Here is a 17029-nt window from a genome sequence, read left to right as displayed (position 1 = left end):
ACACACACACACACACACACACACACACACACACACACACACACACACACACACACACACACACACACACACACACACACACACACAAATCAGTGCCAGTTGTGTTAACAGATACCACCCTTATCTGTTGGCTTATATATGACATACAGAATACATTTTATAGAATAGGTAAACATAGGGAATGAGATCTTACCTTTATCAGTATACCAGTCAAAAAGTTCCAGTTAACATGTGAAATGTTTCTTTCATATATCAATATATGATTCTTGTAAACACAACATTTTTTAAGAACCAAAACATAAACCAAAAACACTGAGTCAAGTGCACATCTCCACTAGCATTAGCAGTGTGTAAGTTTGGGTCGACAAGTCTCTTTTCTTGTGATTTTTGTACCCAATGGCACAGTAAGGATAGCTTGCTACGAAGGACATACCATTTACAGCTATGTCTAAAGCTTCCAAACTTACCAACTGGTTTATGCGCTCATAACTGAAGAACTGGGGGAATGCTGGTTTTATCACTTCTGCTGTCAATTTCATTTTCCCATCTCTGATGTTTTCAAAATCATTTAGGCAACATCGAAAATGATTGTAAGCATCACATGTGATGTCCATGTGTCTTAATGTGAAGTTGAGCCTAAAATAAAAGGAGACAAAGCAATATTAAGTTGTAGGCTATACAACGATAAGGAAATGTGCATTATAAGTGCAAGCCTAGGTAATAGTAAAAAAAAAAAAAAAAAAAACAGGTTTACTTTCCTTTGTTCATTTTGATCACATACCAAATGATGAAATAGCTCCGTGTCTTGCAGAAATACTGTAGTAATGTGAAATGCGTGGGCATTCGTAAAGATGTGAGTTTTCTAAGTGCTGCTTCCAAAAGAGACTCAGCTCTAAATGATCCTAGGTATCCCCACATTCTTAAAAAATAGATCTTAAATTATTAAAGTAAGTACAACTACAATGTACAGATGTAGCCAGCTCCAGTGTTCTCGGTGTCGTAAGGAACCCGCAGTCCAAATCCAGAGGCTTCCCTACGGTCGTTAGAAATTCTGTGGTGGGACCTATTCGGCAGAAAGGACCCCCTACAAGCAGCCGCAGCTTTTACTGTCATTGTGCATTTCTGCATTTGACTTTGGGAACAGTAAGTCTGGCTACAGCGGTATGCTTATACGTTTAGAAGCGATAAATGTATTAACAGTTTCTTTGAACTACAACAGAGGATTATGAAATGCTTAATTATTTTTTATTTTCTTACACTTTATTGACTAGGCGTCCAAGTGTGGCGTGCTTATAGTACGGTATGTATCCACATGGAGAGTCAAGAATGCTTCCATCGATGTTTCTTTCCTTCACTACTGTTAATGCTTTGGCCTCATTACAAACAATACAAGGATAGTCCTTTTAAACTTCCCTTTTTGTGACATCCTTATAAATCTGACAATATGTTTTTGGTCGAAATAGTGAATCATCATCATGTCTTTATTTAGTGTCCCTCTGCAAAACAGGGACTAGGTCTAGAACTCACTCCCACCAAAAGGGGCATTGCCGGACACACGCCAGTCTTAACAAAATAATTAAAACAAAACAGAAAAATACATAATAAACAAAATTGAACACAATTAGGTAAAAGCTACAAGGAAAAAAATGAGTCTTGTACTGGGTTCCAAAGTGAGCCAAACTCTGTGCATTCCAGACATTGGGTGGGAAGGAGTTCCAGATCCTAAGAGCTACACTCGAAAAGGCTCGACCTCCAAGGTTGGATCGTAAATTCATGGGAAGTACAGTCGGGCTGATTCTTCTCACCTCAGAATTATATAGATATATAGATATATATTAGATATATATATATACACACACGCACGCACACGCACACACACACACACACCAGCCGATTGGGTAGTAAGGCAATAAGGGCAATGTGGTAAGGAGGTGCACGTGCTCGAGGACCAATCTGTGCAATGCTTTCTACGTAATAAGGGCAATCTGGTACTGAATACGGAAGGTCACAGGAAGCCACTGCATATTGCGAAGAGCGGGTGTAAAATGCTCAAAACGGCCAAAATACCAAAGCATGTGAGCAGCCGTGCTCTGCACTAGCTGGAACATCCTAATCGGCACGAGCGATTTGTACACAAAGGGCATTTCCGTAGTCCAATCGAGTTGTCACAAAAGCATGGACAAGATATTCCAGGTAAGGCAGCGCGTATTGTGCCCGCGACCGGCGACGTCACCATCGCCGCTAGCAAAAGTTATATTTCGCTTAGCGCCGGCATCGCGGGCTTCCGGGCCTTTGATTTGTTCATGGGCTGTCACATGAGGCAACAGCCCTTGAAAAATCAAATATTCCTGGCTTCCAAAGTCCGCGACACGACTTCGCTCCGTCGCATTCCCGTTGTCACGCTTACTATAAGCGTACGCGGCGGCAATGTATTTGTTTTTGGGCGGCGTCGCCGCCGCCCGTCGCAGGCACTAGACGCACGGCCTAAGGCATCGGGAGAAGCGAACGCAATCCTTGGAGTATCCTTGGCTAATAAAACCCAGTTCTAACTGTAGCCAGGACCTGTGCCCGCATGTTCAGGATAGGGTCAAACAGGACTCCTAGATTGCGCACCTCCAACACAGGGAGGGGTCTGACACCATTAATTAGTGGTGTGTCAATCCCACCCTGCCACGCTATCAGTCTCTGCTCCAATCATCATGACTTCAGTCTTATCTGGATTACCTTCAATCAGTTCTGACTCATCCAACTTGCCGCCTCTGACACACATTCGGGTAGTGCAGCCACCGACGCCCGGAATGCAATGTAAAACACACAAATGTGTGTGTCATCAGCATAATGGTGGCACTACATACCATGTCTCCGGATAACACCTAGAGCAGGGGTCCCCAACATTGTTGTGCCTAAGGACACACATGAGTTAAGGAAAGAGTGTCGGGCACCAACTAATTAAGATGCATGCATGCGCACACAAACACAAAATACAGTGCAGCGCCGGTACCGCTCTTGGCTGCGGAAGAGACTTTTCACATTTTACCACGTGCTGGTTTATGAAAAACTCAGCATATCTGAATTGAGATTAATTTATCCTCTTCCTCCCCCCACCCCCGCCCCCACATAAAAGAAATGCAGATATCCAAGTCAGAGATGTAAACATGGCACCATCTATCAGTCCCGGGCACCCACAAAAGGCTTCGCAGGCATTTGTAGTCCTGTAGACAGATACATGACGGAGTGGGTTTATGCAAAGTACCAGATTGTACTGCTCAACTTGATCATTTAGAGCAGTTGAAGGTTGCATACCAGATAAAAGGGCCTCTAAAGCTTCTTCGGCCGGACCCGTCGGGGTCCACCACACCGACTGAGGGGTGGATGGATTGTTTGGATTGTTGTCCGTATAACCTTATGATTGATCCATAGGTTGGAAATCATGCCAACGGCACCAAGCGATACGCCATGTGCAAAAAGGAGGTTGAGTGTATGACCGAGTTTGTGCGTTGAGCCATGAACTGGGCAAACACCATGGTGTCCAAAAGATCAGTTGCAAACCCATCCAGTGGGTCATCTACCCAAGCGTTGAAGTCCCTCCAGCACCAAGGTTCAAGCGAACTCCACCACCAGGAGGGACAGCACACCAGAGAGGTCTGTTAAACACCTACCACATTGCTCAGGCGGCCTAAAGACAAGGGTGAGGTAAAGACTTTGTAAAGACGAGGGTGAGGTAAAGACTTTGGTTTCCCTCCATGGCACAACGCACTGTCATATACTCCAATGACCCCAGTTTGGGCCCAGGGCAGGCGGTACAGATCATAGCGGATTGAAATAGCAAGGCAACTCCGCCACACGTTTTGCCAGGTCTAGGCACATGCAGTACAGAAAATCTGTCTGAGGTCAGATTCGCCAACATCCAAATCACTCCTCAGCCAGGTTTCCATGAGGAAAGCAAGGCGGGGATGGGCCGTAGCAATTATGCCATGTACCAATGTTGCATTGCACACGACTAATATGGCGTTCATAAGCATGATGTTCAGAGTTGGCATGTGCTGTGGTTTTTTACACTTAGGTTTGCGATACACTGTTGGCGTAGATGGGCACATTGATGAGCACTTTAGGCCGATGGGTAATAATGATCCGTTAACCACCACCACATTCCCCGCCTAAACTGGAACTTGGATCTGTCGAGTTTGTCCCAGGATGAGGTCACTCCCATCCTTTGTGACCCAGCTGCCCAGCTCGCTTCTCTAATGTCCCACCCCAAGAGAGGCAGTCAGCAGGAATAAAGTTCTTCTGCGGCGTAGCCCATATCGGGACACAGCCAAGACTCCAAACACTTGGGGTAGCTGAGGCCAATAGGCTAGAGTGACAGTCACAGTACAAATACTGGAATGGGCCTCACATTCCATGGCCCCAGCATCATTTACTCAAATAAAAATCAATTAAACTAAAATGCACACCCTATCACCCACTGTTAAAGACGAACGATCACATTTACCACGAACGCATACCAAAGGAAAAAGGTAGAGGGGGAAAGAGAAAAATGGTTGCCTACAGACAGAGAGGGTATAACGTGCTGGTGCTTGTAGGGGAAAACAGGTAGGTTGGCTCTGCAGGTCTACAATGCAATGTAGGTGCGATGCTCTGCAGGTCATGGTGTGATACTCCACAGAATCCAGCACGATGCTCTGCAGCCCATGATGTTTAGTGTATACGGCGTCCAAGTAAAATGTAATCTGAATGTATTTTCAATTAGAAAACAAATGTATGGACCAAATACAGTGGGACATGCCGTGATCAGGGTGAAGGACTTTCCAGACGATAATCAAAAATATTTCCAGAAATGTCAGTTTTATATAAAAAAAAAATTACACCAAAAGTTTTTTTTTATATATTTCATTGGTATTTTAAAAATTGTCACAGATCTCAGACTAACTGTAACTATTTTTTTGGCTTCAAATTAAAAAAAGAAAAAGTAATTGACACCACTGTGGGGGAAGCTTGCTCTTTAGGACGAGATTGGGAGGTTTAAAATGCTATAGAAAAGGGACATTGTGAACGGCATGTGAAAGCAGACAGGAGTAATAAACATTACTCGTAAAAAGTTTAATTCCTTCTGAAGTTCGTCTTTTCCATCTTATTGTAAGTGTCAAGTTGCCTCTCTGTGCAGTGTGATGTGACACCCCGGGACTGAAATAAATCAGCCAAATATCATTGCATGTGTACTTGGTGATCCTTGGTTATTATCATGTACAGTACTGTGATAAAAAAAAAAGCTTTTATTATTGAAAGATAGAAAACTTGTAAGGCTAATAAAAAGAGAAACATTTCTTCATTTGTAATTTTAACTCATTTTATACCAATCTCATATTGATGCCTAAAGTACTCGAGAGTGAAGGACCAAAAGGGGAATCGGTAGAAGGAAACCCAATAGGCAACATTACAGTAAACCTGGGGCAGCACAGGCTTATGGGTAAATCCCAAATACTACGGAGCGGCTCTTCAGAACGTTTTTGGACAAAAATCACCGTAGAATTCAATGGAGATTTCCGTCTGGGAAGGGCTTTAGCGGCAGCTTCGGACTATGTAGAATTTAGCCCTTAATCCTAAAGGGCCACCAAGAAGTCATGGTTTTAAAGCAAAACATATCTAAGTAGGTTGCCTTCGTTCGTGTCCCTTAATTCTATTTTGAGCAAAGCTAAATATATGGTGATCTTGAAATTCTGGCCTATGAATGGACCTTGAGGAGTGATTTTAGACATACTAGATTAGATCCTAATCCTTATTTGCATTAATCGATAGTGATGAGACAGGGCAAGGAAACAATGAGAGGTTAAATCAGTCAGTGTAGCAAGTGAACACTTATGAGAAAAGGGAATCATAAATTGTACTAGGCAAGTTTCGTAATGGTTTTTAATCAGACATGTTAGCCCCGCCCCCTTTTCACGGGCGGCTAATGACTTTACATTAGTGACTGCTCCCGCTGGCGCATTGTGTGTGTCCCTGTGCAACGCGCCAATGGGAGCAGTCACGGGTGCTACATCTGACAACTAATTAACATGTTATATATGAAGACAGATCTTAATAGATATTAATGATAATTAAGTACTCTTGTTAGCAGTTTCAATTTTACATTTGTATGCCAACATTACATTAAGTGATTAGCTGACTCGGGAATGTAATTAACCAATATTTTAAATGTTCTTAATTTTAAAAAGTTTTATGCATCTTCAAAAACAAACAAACAAACAAACATAAGAACGGAACACAGTATAGTCATGTATTAACCGACACATACCTTCTTTCTATGGAGAAATATATAGTACAAGGATTTCTAAGTGTGTGTGTAATTCGGTAAAGCGTCTTGAACAGTGCATCTGTAAAGTCATCATCATAAACAACTGAAAAATAAAAGTGAACACATCTTGATTGTGAATTCTGTAAATGTTGAAACAATGAGATTAAGAGCTAAGCCATTGCAAATCAGCGCCAACATCGACTACATTTACATAGCGAAGCGAAACCATGTAATGTTTATTGCGCACACAGGGAAGGGTCAAACTCGTGGGGCAACTGTTAAAATGGTTTCGGCCGGGCTCTCATTCAATAGGTATCATGTTCATTGTGGTCTCGTTAAAGAATCAAATCAAAATGAGGTAATGATTACAAAGTTGTACAGTGGGGTCTGAGAACAATTACAACAAATTACAAAAAAACAACCATTTATAGGGGCAGAGCCATGAGGCAGGTCAGGTAAATGGAAGCAATTTACCAGTGCAATTGGCTTGCTTGGGAAGATTAAATCACCCATAAAATAACAATTATACTTATTTGCGTCCTTTGAAAAATAAATGTTTTCCTTTTCTTTGATGCAAATCAGATAATAATGCTTGGGATTTCAAATGTGCCACTCAACTACTGTACATCTAACTCATTTAAAATGTCAGTGAGTTACATTTCCCCTTTAAGTGATATTGGGGCTTAAGATCCACAGGTTTCCAAATATATCTTAGCTCTCCCATTTAATCCTGCACAAGCCACCTTTAACAGAGATTGGGTTTCCCTGGAACAGCCATGGTATTCCATGTTGGGGAGATCGATTCAATGGTTTACTGTTTCTCAAAGCATGTTGGGATTTTAGGCCTGTTTTTCTACTGCCAGAATACTCCAGAAGTGGATCAACTTGCCATGTGGCTCATCCAACCAAGGAAACAGAGTGTATTTGCTTAGAACAGTCAAAGCAAAATTAATTTTGAAATATGTTGTCAAGACTGTCAGTGGGGTCAGAGATATTGTACACATACAGTACAGTAACAGCCACTGTATGTGTATCTAGCAATAGAGAGGGAAATAAATTAAGCGAGATCTTGAAGTGGCTCCATTTGGAAAGCCATAACGCACACAAGAATGAATGGGGGGAAAGAAATCACATTATTTACAGATGTACTGTAGCAAGACTCGCAATCTTCGGCCCCTGAGGTCGAAGAAGCAAAAGTCCACAGAGCTGGAGACCGTACCGTGCTGCCCCGGGGGGGTCCATCTTCCTAATGGGGCCCCCTACAGTGTTAATCCTCTGGTGCCATGAGCACCCCGTTCGTGTGTCCGCGGGTGGCAGCAGTACCAAAGACAGTTACATAGTTACATAGTTATATAGTAGATGAGGTTGAAAAAAAGAAATACGTCCATCAAGTTCAACTTATGCTAAATTTAGACAACAGATACTTTATCCTATATCTATACTTACTTATTGATCCAGAGGAAGGCAAACAAAAAACCCCAGAGCCATATCATCCAATGATATCTCATAAGGGGGAAAATAAATTCCTTCCTGACTCCAAGAATTGGCAATCGGATTAATCCCTGGATCAACATCCTTCCCATGTATATTTATTTGGTATATCCCTGTATACCTTTCCTATCTAAAAAGATGTCCAACCTTTTTTTGAACAAATCTATTGTATCTGCCATCACAGTCTCCATGGGTAATGAATTCCACATTTTAACTGCCCTTACTGTAAATAACCCTTTCCTTTGTTGCGGGTGAAATCTCCTTTTCTCCAACCTTAAGGGATGACCCTGAGTCCTTTGTACTGCCCGTGGGATGAATAGTTCTTTTGAAAGCTCCTTGTACTGTCCCCGAATATATTTGTATATAGTTATCATATCCTCTCTTAGACGCCTCTTTTCTAATGTAAATAAATCTAATTTAGCTAGCCTCTCCTCATAAGTTATATTGTCCATCCCCTTTATTAATTTGGTAGCTCTTCTCTGCACTCACTCTAGTTCCATAATGTCTTTTCTTAGGATTGGTGCCCAAAATTGTACTCCATATTCAAGGTGTGGTCGTACTACTGCTTTGTAAAGGGGCATAATTATGTTTACTTCCCTTCCATCCATTGCCCGTTTGATGCACGATAAGATCTTGTTTGCCTTTGCAGCTACTGCATGACTTTGGGCACTATTGCTAAGCCTGCTGTCTGCAAGCACTCCTAAATCCTTCTCCATCAAGGATTCCCCTAATTTATCCCCATTTAATTTGTAAGTTGCCTTTTTATTCTTGCATCCCAAATGCATAACCTTACATTTATCTGTATTAAACCTCATCTGCCATTTACCTGCCCACGTTTCCAGTCTCTCCAAGTCCTTCTGAAGAGAAATTACTTCCTGCTCTGATTCTACTACCTTACACAATTTAGTATCATCAGCAAAGATGGAGACTTTGCTCTCGATGCCAACGTCAAGGTCATTAATAAACAAGTTAAAAAGCAGGGGTCCCAGTATCGATCCCTGAGGTACTCCACTCACGACTTTAGCCCAACCTGAAAAAAGTTCCATTTATGACAACCCTCTGTTGTCTGTCCTTTAACCAGCTGTCAATATAGGTGCATATATTATAAATAGTACAATATATTATAGTTGGGTTAGCTACATCTGTATGATCTAACATGTTTATAGGTACAATAAGAGTCGCTATAGGTGTACGTATAACTGTTTAAATACACAGGACTACGCTACTGCTGTTACCTTTGCTGTATAACGTTAGTGAGCTTTCAGTTACAAGGTCTTACCATCAGCAGCAAGGATGACAGTGGTGTGATCATAAAGTTCAGCTATCTCCTCCTCTGACCAACTGTACGGAGCTTCAGTATCTGGCGGAAAAAAGTATCAGACAAGACTTTGAAGTATTTTTAATTAAAAAAAAAGAAGAAAGAAACCCTCTACTAATCCTTGACTGTGCGGGTATCTAACAGATCGGAGTAAGATTTCCTAAGAAAAATGGAGCTAAAAAATAGAGGGGTTCAGAGAACCCCCAGTTCCAATTATGTAAAAAAAATCTATTTATAATTTTGTCGGGACTGATGCTTTGTAATAGACAATTAATCGCTGCAATTAGAAGGGCCCGCAGCTGTAAACAGCATGTTCCGGTTTGGTGGAGGTTAAAGTATGTAAGTTCTACAGTCATTTATTTCTGAAAAAGTACTAAAAACAACAACAATTACAGAAAATAAACTTTAAGTAAATGACAGTCTAAGGGGGTGGGGGGGGGGGGTGGTGTATTAAGGTTATTTTAGAGCAAGTCCTGGTAAAAGAAGAATATTTAAATTGTTCCTCTCCCTGCTTTAATGTATCAATGTACTGTACTTTATTACAATTTGACCCTGTATGCAGACCAGTGATTTGGGTAAAGTTCTGCTGCTCCATTTAATCTCCATTATTTGCTCAACAGTAAACCACCCCGGGTAGCGATGTACTCCACGTGTAAGGAACGTGACTGGGAGGCATCTCACACGACACAGCTTAGAGCAAGTCAGGTTTTCAGGATATACCTGCTTCAGCACAGGTGGCTCAATCAGCCCCTGCTTCAGCACAGGTGGCTCAGAGACTCAGTCTTACTGAGCCTCTGATTGAGCCACCTGTGGAGAAGCTGGGATATCCTGAAAACCTGACCTGTTGGGGTGGGGGAGCTTGAGGACCTGGTTTAGAGCAAAAAGATGAAGCGGGTCACCAAAACACAACTTTCTTTGCCGTTCTTCAAAACCATGTACAGTAGACCATGTGTTTGCGATTTTACAATGTTACCCTTTATTGCATCTGCACTGTACCTATTTATTATTTGGTTGCCTTGTCCAGTATGTAACATTTGTAATATTTAAATCTTTAAAACAGGCTGTCAATAGTTAGGCCGCGCGTATAGTGCCCGCGCTAAAGTTATATTTTGCTTTGCGGCGGTGTTGCGGGCTTTCTGGCGTTTGATTGGTTCAGGGGCTGTCACATCAGGCGATAGCCCTTGAAAAATCAAATATTGCCAGATTCCAAATTTGGCGTCGCTCCCTCGCGCTTACTATAAGCGCACGCGGCAGCGGCGGCAATGTATTTGTTTTTGGGCGACGTCGCATCGCCGTCGCCCGTCGCGGGCACTATACGCACGGCCTTAGACAGACTTGGGGCCTGATTCAATATTAGATCCTGCGGCCCAGGGTACCCAATATGGCTGAATAATTAAAAAGCGGAAGTGTGGTGGCTTCCTAAATTGTTGCAATAGCAACCCAAGGAAGCTAAAATACATTAACAAAGGACAGTAATTACAAAGGGCATAACAAGAGTGAAACAATATTACACAACTGATCTATTAAAAGAAACCACATGGGATATTGAATGAAATACGGCTTTAATCAGCAAAAAGGGTAGAAAATTGAACTCTGCTCTGTACTGCCTTGAAATTATTAGACTCATGTTGCAGAGGTTAAAAATGCAGGAATATAGGCTCAGAACTGCGGCATATGTGTAGTGTAACTTAGAGCTGGATATCTTCTTGCCGCACTGTTCTAATAAAGTCTTACCCCAGACATTATAGCATGATAAACTGCTTTATCTGCAGGCTGCAAACGCACAACGTTGTGCGTTTGCAACCTGAAATAAAGCAGTTTATCATGCTATAATGTCTGGGGTAAGACTTTATTAGAACAGTGCGGCAAGAAGATATCCAGCTCTAAGTTACACTAGGTGGCAGAAGTGGGATCCCAGCCACACTTCAACTGCCTGCACCTTACACAGAAAAAGGACACCCACTACAATTATCTAAAAGAAGTGAGGTAAGATCAGAAACCTTTATCCTGCATATGTGTAGTGTACAGAAGTACAGTTGTATGCATCTTGCGGTATAGATGCAGGATCATAGCCCCTCCAGCTGAATTATAGTCGACAGGGTGAGTGCTTGTTCATTCTATTTTTTTAGTGTACAAAGGTAACCGTTATACAAAAAAAAAAATATATATTTCCCATTCTGTGCTTAAAATCTGTGAACAGCGAGCATTAGCTTACAAGGGTTCCATGTAAAAATGGATGCAGGCAAAAGGTGACACATTGAGTGCTCATTTGCATGTCATTTCCAAGAATCCCTTGCTGCAGTGGAAGCACTGTATGCTGGGGATAATGATGAAAGGCAGGGGTGCAGACCTGTCTAAGACGTGAATGTGCTCAAAAGTGATCATTTTATTTGCTATATGCTATACGGTGGAGGTTTCTTGTTGCCTTTTTCACCCACCATAACTTAAAATATGAGTGTTTGTGTATATGTATACATATATATATATATATATATATATATATATATATATATATATATATATACACCCCTCAGTAAAATAACTAATGACCTCCATGCTGCCAAAGACAGAGGTCATTACACTCTGCTCATATTACTCGACCTCTCTGCAGCATTTGATACTGTGGACCACTCTCTTCTCCTTCACATTCTCCGTACTCTTGGCATTAGTAACAAAGCTCTATCCTGTATCTCCTCTTACCTCTCCCATCGTACTTTCAGTATCTCTTTTGCAAACACCTCCTCCTCCTCTATCGATCTCTCTATCCTGGGACCCCTTCTCTTTTCTCTTTACACACCCTCTCTAGGTGACCTAATCACTTCTCTTGGGCTCAAATATCACCTCTATGCGGACGATACACAAATGTACTTTTCTACCCCTGACCTTACACCTATGGTACAGACTAAAGTTTCTGAATGTCTGTAGCTATATCATCCTGGATGGCCCTCCGCCGACTTAAACTAAACATGGCAAAAATAGAGCTCCTCATACTCCCTCCCAAACCTGGCCCTATTTCCTCCTTCTATATTACTGATGGAAGTACCATCATTCACCCAGTAGCCCAAGCATGCTGCCTAGGGGTCACACTCGACTCCTCTCTCTCATTCTCCTCTCACATTCAAAACGTTTCTAAAACCTGTCGCTTTTTCCTCCGCAATATCACAAAGATACGCCCTTTCCTCTGTTGCTCAACTGCTAAAATTCTGACTCAGGCCCTCATTCTCTCCCGTCTTGATTACTTGTAACGCTCGGCCTGCCCACAAGCCAGACGAGACCCCGGGACTGAGGTGGAAAGGAGTAATACCACACACCTAGCAGTAAACGGGGGCACGGCCGGAGTGTGGAAGTAGCGTAGGTGGTCCTGGTAACAAAAATAGAATGAGTACCGTACTTGCCAGTTCCAGCGTAGAAAGGTAAAGTCCGTAAGCCAATGGTCGTGGGATGGAGAGAGCAGCGTAGTAGAGTGCCCGTAAGCCTGGGTCGTGGAGTGGAGAGAGCAGCGTAGTAGAGTGCCCGTAAGCCGTGTCCAAGGGATATAGAAGTCTGCAGAGAGGTGATGTCCAAAGCCAAATCCTAGGGTTCCAGAGAGCAGCGCAGTAGAAGTCCAAAGCCAAAGGTCGATATCCAGGGAGGTCAGCAGTATATCCAGGGACAGGAAAAGGAACTGAAATACAAAAGGGGCCAGGCAACAGCAGACAGCACCAAGGTACAGAAGCTATGCAGAGCAAAGAGGAAATGGTGAGGGAAGACTAAATAGGGGGCTGGGGCCAATCGGAGCAAGGGGAGGGACGGAGGAGCGGCCCGAGGGAGGACCTGATAAGGGAGAGGTGCCTGGGCAGCTGGGAGCTGTCAGAGCAAGGGGAGGAGCGGAGGAACGGCCCGGGGAAGGGCCTGATAGGAGAGAAGGGCCTGGGGGGCGGACCTGATGGAGCAGGGGCAGGGAAGCGCATGATGCGCGCGCCGCGTCAGAGGAGGCGGAGTCAGGTGCCCAGCGCCAGCAAATTGAAGCCTGGGTCTGCGCGTGCCCGTAGGGGTGACGCACGCGACCCGGAAATGTAGGAGCAGCCGTGGAGGGGACCGCACGGAGTGAGGCACGCCGCCGGGGAGCCTGGGCGGCACGGAGCAAAGGTAAGGAGGCGCTGGAAGCGGGTGTACCCGCAGCGCGGATCCTTACAGTACCCTCCCCTCGAGGGTCGGACTCCGGACGAACCATTAAAAGTCTGAGGGGAAATTTTTGGTGGAATCGTTTGAGTAGAGCTGGGGCGTGAAGATCCGCATGCGAGACCCAAGAACGATCCTGAGGTCCGTATCCCTTCCAGTGAACCAAAAATTGGAGCTTGCCCCTGGAGATGCGAGAGTCTATGATGGACTGGATTTCGAACGCCTGTTGTCTTGGTACAATGGGGGGAGGAGGCCGAAGAGAAGGATGAGCGAATCGTTTGCCTTGGATAAACGTTTTTAACAGTGAGACATGGAAGACGGGTGAAATTTTCATAGGAGGCAAGCAAAGCTGATAGGCCACAGGATTAATTTGTCTCCGAATAGAGAAAGGACCCAAAAACCTGGCAGACAGTTTAGGGGTTGGGGCCTTCAGTTTGATATTTTTAGAAGAAAGCCAGACCTTATCTCCAGGTACGAACTTATGGGCCTCCTGACGAAGCCTATCTGCTTGTCTCTTCTGTCTTAGCACGCACTGTTGTAAAACTGTTTGAATCTTCCTCCATGACCCCTGTAGGGTGGATACCCTATCATCTGCTGCAGGATCTCCGGACCTGGGAGAATGCATGGGAAGACGGGTAGGATGAAATCCGTAGTTTACAAAAAACGGTGATTCTTGAGTGGACTCGGTTTTTAAAAAGTTAATCGCAAATTCTGCCCAAGGGAGTAACTCTGCCCAATTATCCTAAGAATCGGAAGAAAAACAACGCAAATACTGTTCAAGAGACTGGTTCATGCGTTCAGTCTGCCCATTCGTTTGGGGGTGGTAGCCTGAGGAAAATAGAAGGGTAATGCCCAATCTCTGGGAAAATGCCCGTCAGAATTTAGAAACAAATTGAGTACCCCGATCCGAGACAATTGACCACGGGACGCCACGAATACGGAAAATTTATTTTACAAAGATATCAGCCAAAGTACTAGAATTGGGTAGACCCTTGAGGGGAACAAAATGAGCTTGCTTGGAGAATCTGTCAACAATTACAAGAATAGTAGCCATACCTTTAGACGGGGGAAGATCCACGATGAAGTCCATGGCAATGTTACTCCAAGGTCGGTCTGGAACCGGGAGAGGTTGTAGAAGACCAGAGGGCTTTTGACGGACAGATTTATTTTGTGCGCAGACTGGGCAAGAGGAGGTGAATGCTCTAATGTCCTTAATCATATTGGGCCACCAGAAGGTTCACCGAATCAGATCCATAGTCTTCTTAAACCCGGGATGGCCGGCAGATCTGGAGGAGAGACCCCAAACAAGAATTTTGAGATGAAAACGTGGGGCTGCGTAAAGACGACCATCAGGTACTTCTAGCCCTTCGGGGACCTGTGCTTGAGACTCCAAAATCTTATCCAGAATGTCAAAGGAGGTGGCAGAGATAAACAATTGGGGGGACAGAATACTCTCTGGGACTTCCTGTGACCTATCCTCAGTGATAAACTGACGGGACAACGCATCTGCTCTGATATTCTTTGTCCCAGGAATATAAGAGATGATAAAGTTAAACCTTGAGAAGAACAACGCCCAACGAGCTTGACGGGGCCCAAGGCGACGAGCATCTTCAATGGAAGAAAGATTTTTGTGGTCTGTCAGGATCGGAATGGGTTCCTTGGTTCCTTCCAGAAGATGTCTCCATTCTTGTAATGCCATCTTGATGGCCAACAACTCCCTATTTCCCACGTTGTAATTTCTTTCTGCTGGAGACATTTTTTTTAGAAAAAATCCCACAGGGGTGTAGTTTATCTTCGGGGGTGATTCTTTGAGAGAGAACCGCACCGGCTCCCATGTCGGAGGCGTCAACTTCCAAGGTAAAGGGGAGGGTGAGGACGGGATGTCGCAGAATGGGAGGCGAGACAAATGCTTTTTTAAGAGACTCAAAAGGCCCGGCTGGCCTCCAATGGCCAAGAGGAAGGATCTGCCCCTTTTTTGGTAAGGGTCGTAATGGGTGCTATCAAGGTGGAAAAACCAGCAATAAATTTCCTATAATAATTTGCAAAACTGAGGAAACGCTGAATCGCCTTTAAAGAGTTAGGTTGTGGCCATTCGAGTACAGAATTGAGCTTCTCCGGATCCATGGTGAACCCTTGATCCGAGACAATGTATCCCAGGAAGGTAGTTGAGGATTGGTGAAAGACACACTTCTCCCTCTTGGCGTAGAGCTTGTTGGCCCGTAAACGAGAGAGCACCATCTTGGTATGGAGAATGTGTTCCTCGAGGGGTTTGGAAAAAATAAGGATATCATCCAAGTAGATAATCACAAAAGAATTCAATAGATCACGAAAAACCTCATTCATAAAGTCTTGGAAGACTGCAGGGGCATTGCACAACCCAAATGGCATCACCAGGTACTCATAGTGCCAGCTGCGCGTGTTGAATGCGGTCTTCCACTCGTCTCCACTGCGGATGCGAATCAGGTTATAAGCTCCCCGTAGATCAAGTTTAGAGAAAATCGTCGAACCTTGCAGCCTGTCGAAGAGCTCCGGAATAAGAGGCAAAGGGTAGCGATTTTTTATGGTAATCTTGTTTAGGCCACGGAAATCGATGCACGGGCGCAGCGTCCCATCTTTCTTCTTTACAAAAAAGAATCCTGCTCCGGCGGGAGAGGTGGATTTCCGGATGAAGCCCTTTTGAAGGGTTTCTGTGATATACTCGGCCATGGCCTCCGTCTTAGGCAGAGATAATGGATATGACCTGGCTTTAGGAAAAGGAGCACCCGGAATTAAGTCAATCGGGCAGTCGAAAGGGCGATGAGGGGGAAGCTCTTCGGATTTGGCCTTACTGAAGACATCCAGGAACTCCGAATAGACGCCCGGTAGAGTGGCGTCTTGCGGGGGACACGTTTCCAAGACGGCCAATACCGCAGCGGACGGAGAAGACGATTCCACCTTGGAGGATCTCCATTGAACGGGGAACTCGGCAGTTCAATCGAGGATGGGATTGTGGAGTTGCAGTCATGGTAAGCCCAGGATGATTTGAATCGAAGGGGAAATTAGTTATAAATGTCCATCATTCATAGAAAGTTCAATAGGCAGTGTCTCCAAGGAAATAAAAGCTGGCTGCAGGGGTCGACCATCGATAGCCTCCAATCCGACCGGAAAGGCCTTCTCCCGGAGTGGGATGTTGTGCTGGATAGCAAAAGCCTGATTTATGAAATTCCCTCCGGACCCAGAATCGAGGAAGGCCAGAGCGGGAGTTTGGATACTGGCATACTTAAGGAGAACAGGCAGTAAGATGCGTTTAGGAAGACCCTGTGCGGGAGAGGGAAAAGAAGAGATGGTACCCAGTGAGATTCCCTCATACCTCACTGGGCGGTGGCGTTTCCCGGGCCTCAAGGGACAACGCGGCAAGATGTGCCCAGGGGATCCACAATAGAAGCACAGGCCTTCGTTTCTCTGACGTAGTCGCTCCATAGAAGGAAGTTGATGACTGCCCAGTTGCATGGGTTCCGGAGCATCCAATGCTGGTAGAACAAGAGCAGGAGACCTAGAATTAGAAGACATGGAAACAGAAGTACGAGGACGTTGACGTTCAGCCCGCCTCTCCAGAAGTCTTTGATCCACTCTGATACACAAAGCGATTAGGGCCTCCAGTGAGGATGGCCTTTCACAAGCCGCCAGCTCGTCCTTTAAGGATTCCGAAAGTCCCTGCCAGAAAGCCGCGGAAAGTGCCCCATCGTTCCAATCAGTCTGAGCTGTGATAGTCCGGAACTCCAGAGCGT

At 44.4% G+C, this 17029-nt stretch overlaps 1 protein-coding gene across 5 annotated transcripts in view; it reads right to left on the bottom strand.

Annotated features, from left to right (window-relative positions):
* Positions 1 to 17029, bottom strand: part of METTL22 (methyltransferase 22, Kin17 lysine) — a 93007-nt gene that overhangs the window by 9244 nt on the left and 66734 nt on the right. For 4 of the 5 annotated variants that reach the window (XM_075565303.1, XM_075565307.1, XM_075565306.1 and 1 more), the window contains 3 exons: positions 9063 to 9143; positions 6293 to 6395; positions 468 to 636 (listed from right to left, as the gene is read on the bottom strand). In XM_075565303.1, coding sequence (XP_075421418.1) covers positions 468 to 636; positions 6293 to 6395; positions 9063 to 9143 — 353 coding nt within the window. The remainder of the gene's footprint in view (positions 1 to 467; positions 637 to 6292; positions 6396 to 9062; positions 9144 to 17029) is intronic. The other variant, XM_075565308.1, reaches the window with a different exon arrangement.

The sequence above is a fragment of the Ascaphus truei genome, chromosome 11 (assembly GCF_040206685.1).
Source record: "Ascaphus truei isolate aAscTru1 chromosome 11, aAscTru1.hap1, whole genome shotgun sequence".
Lineage (NCBI taxonomy): Eukaryota > Metazoa > Chordata > Amphibia > Anura > Ascaphidae > Ascaphus > Ascaphus truei.
This window is presented reverse-complemented; position numbering and strand designations above follow the sequence as displayed.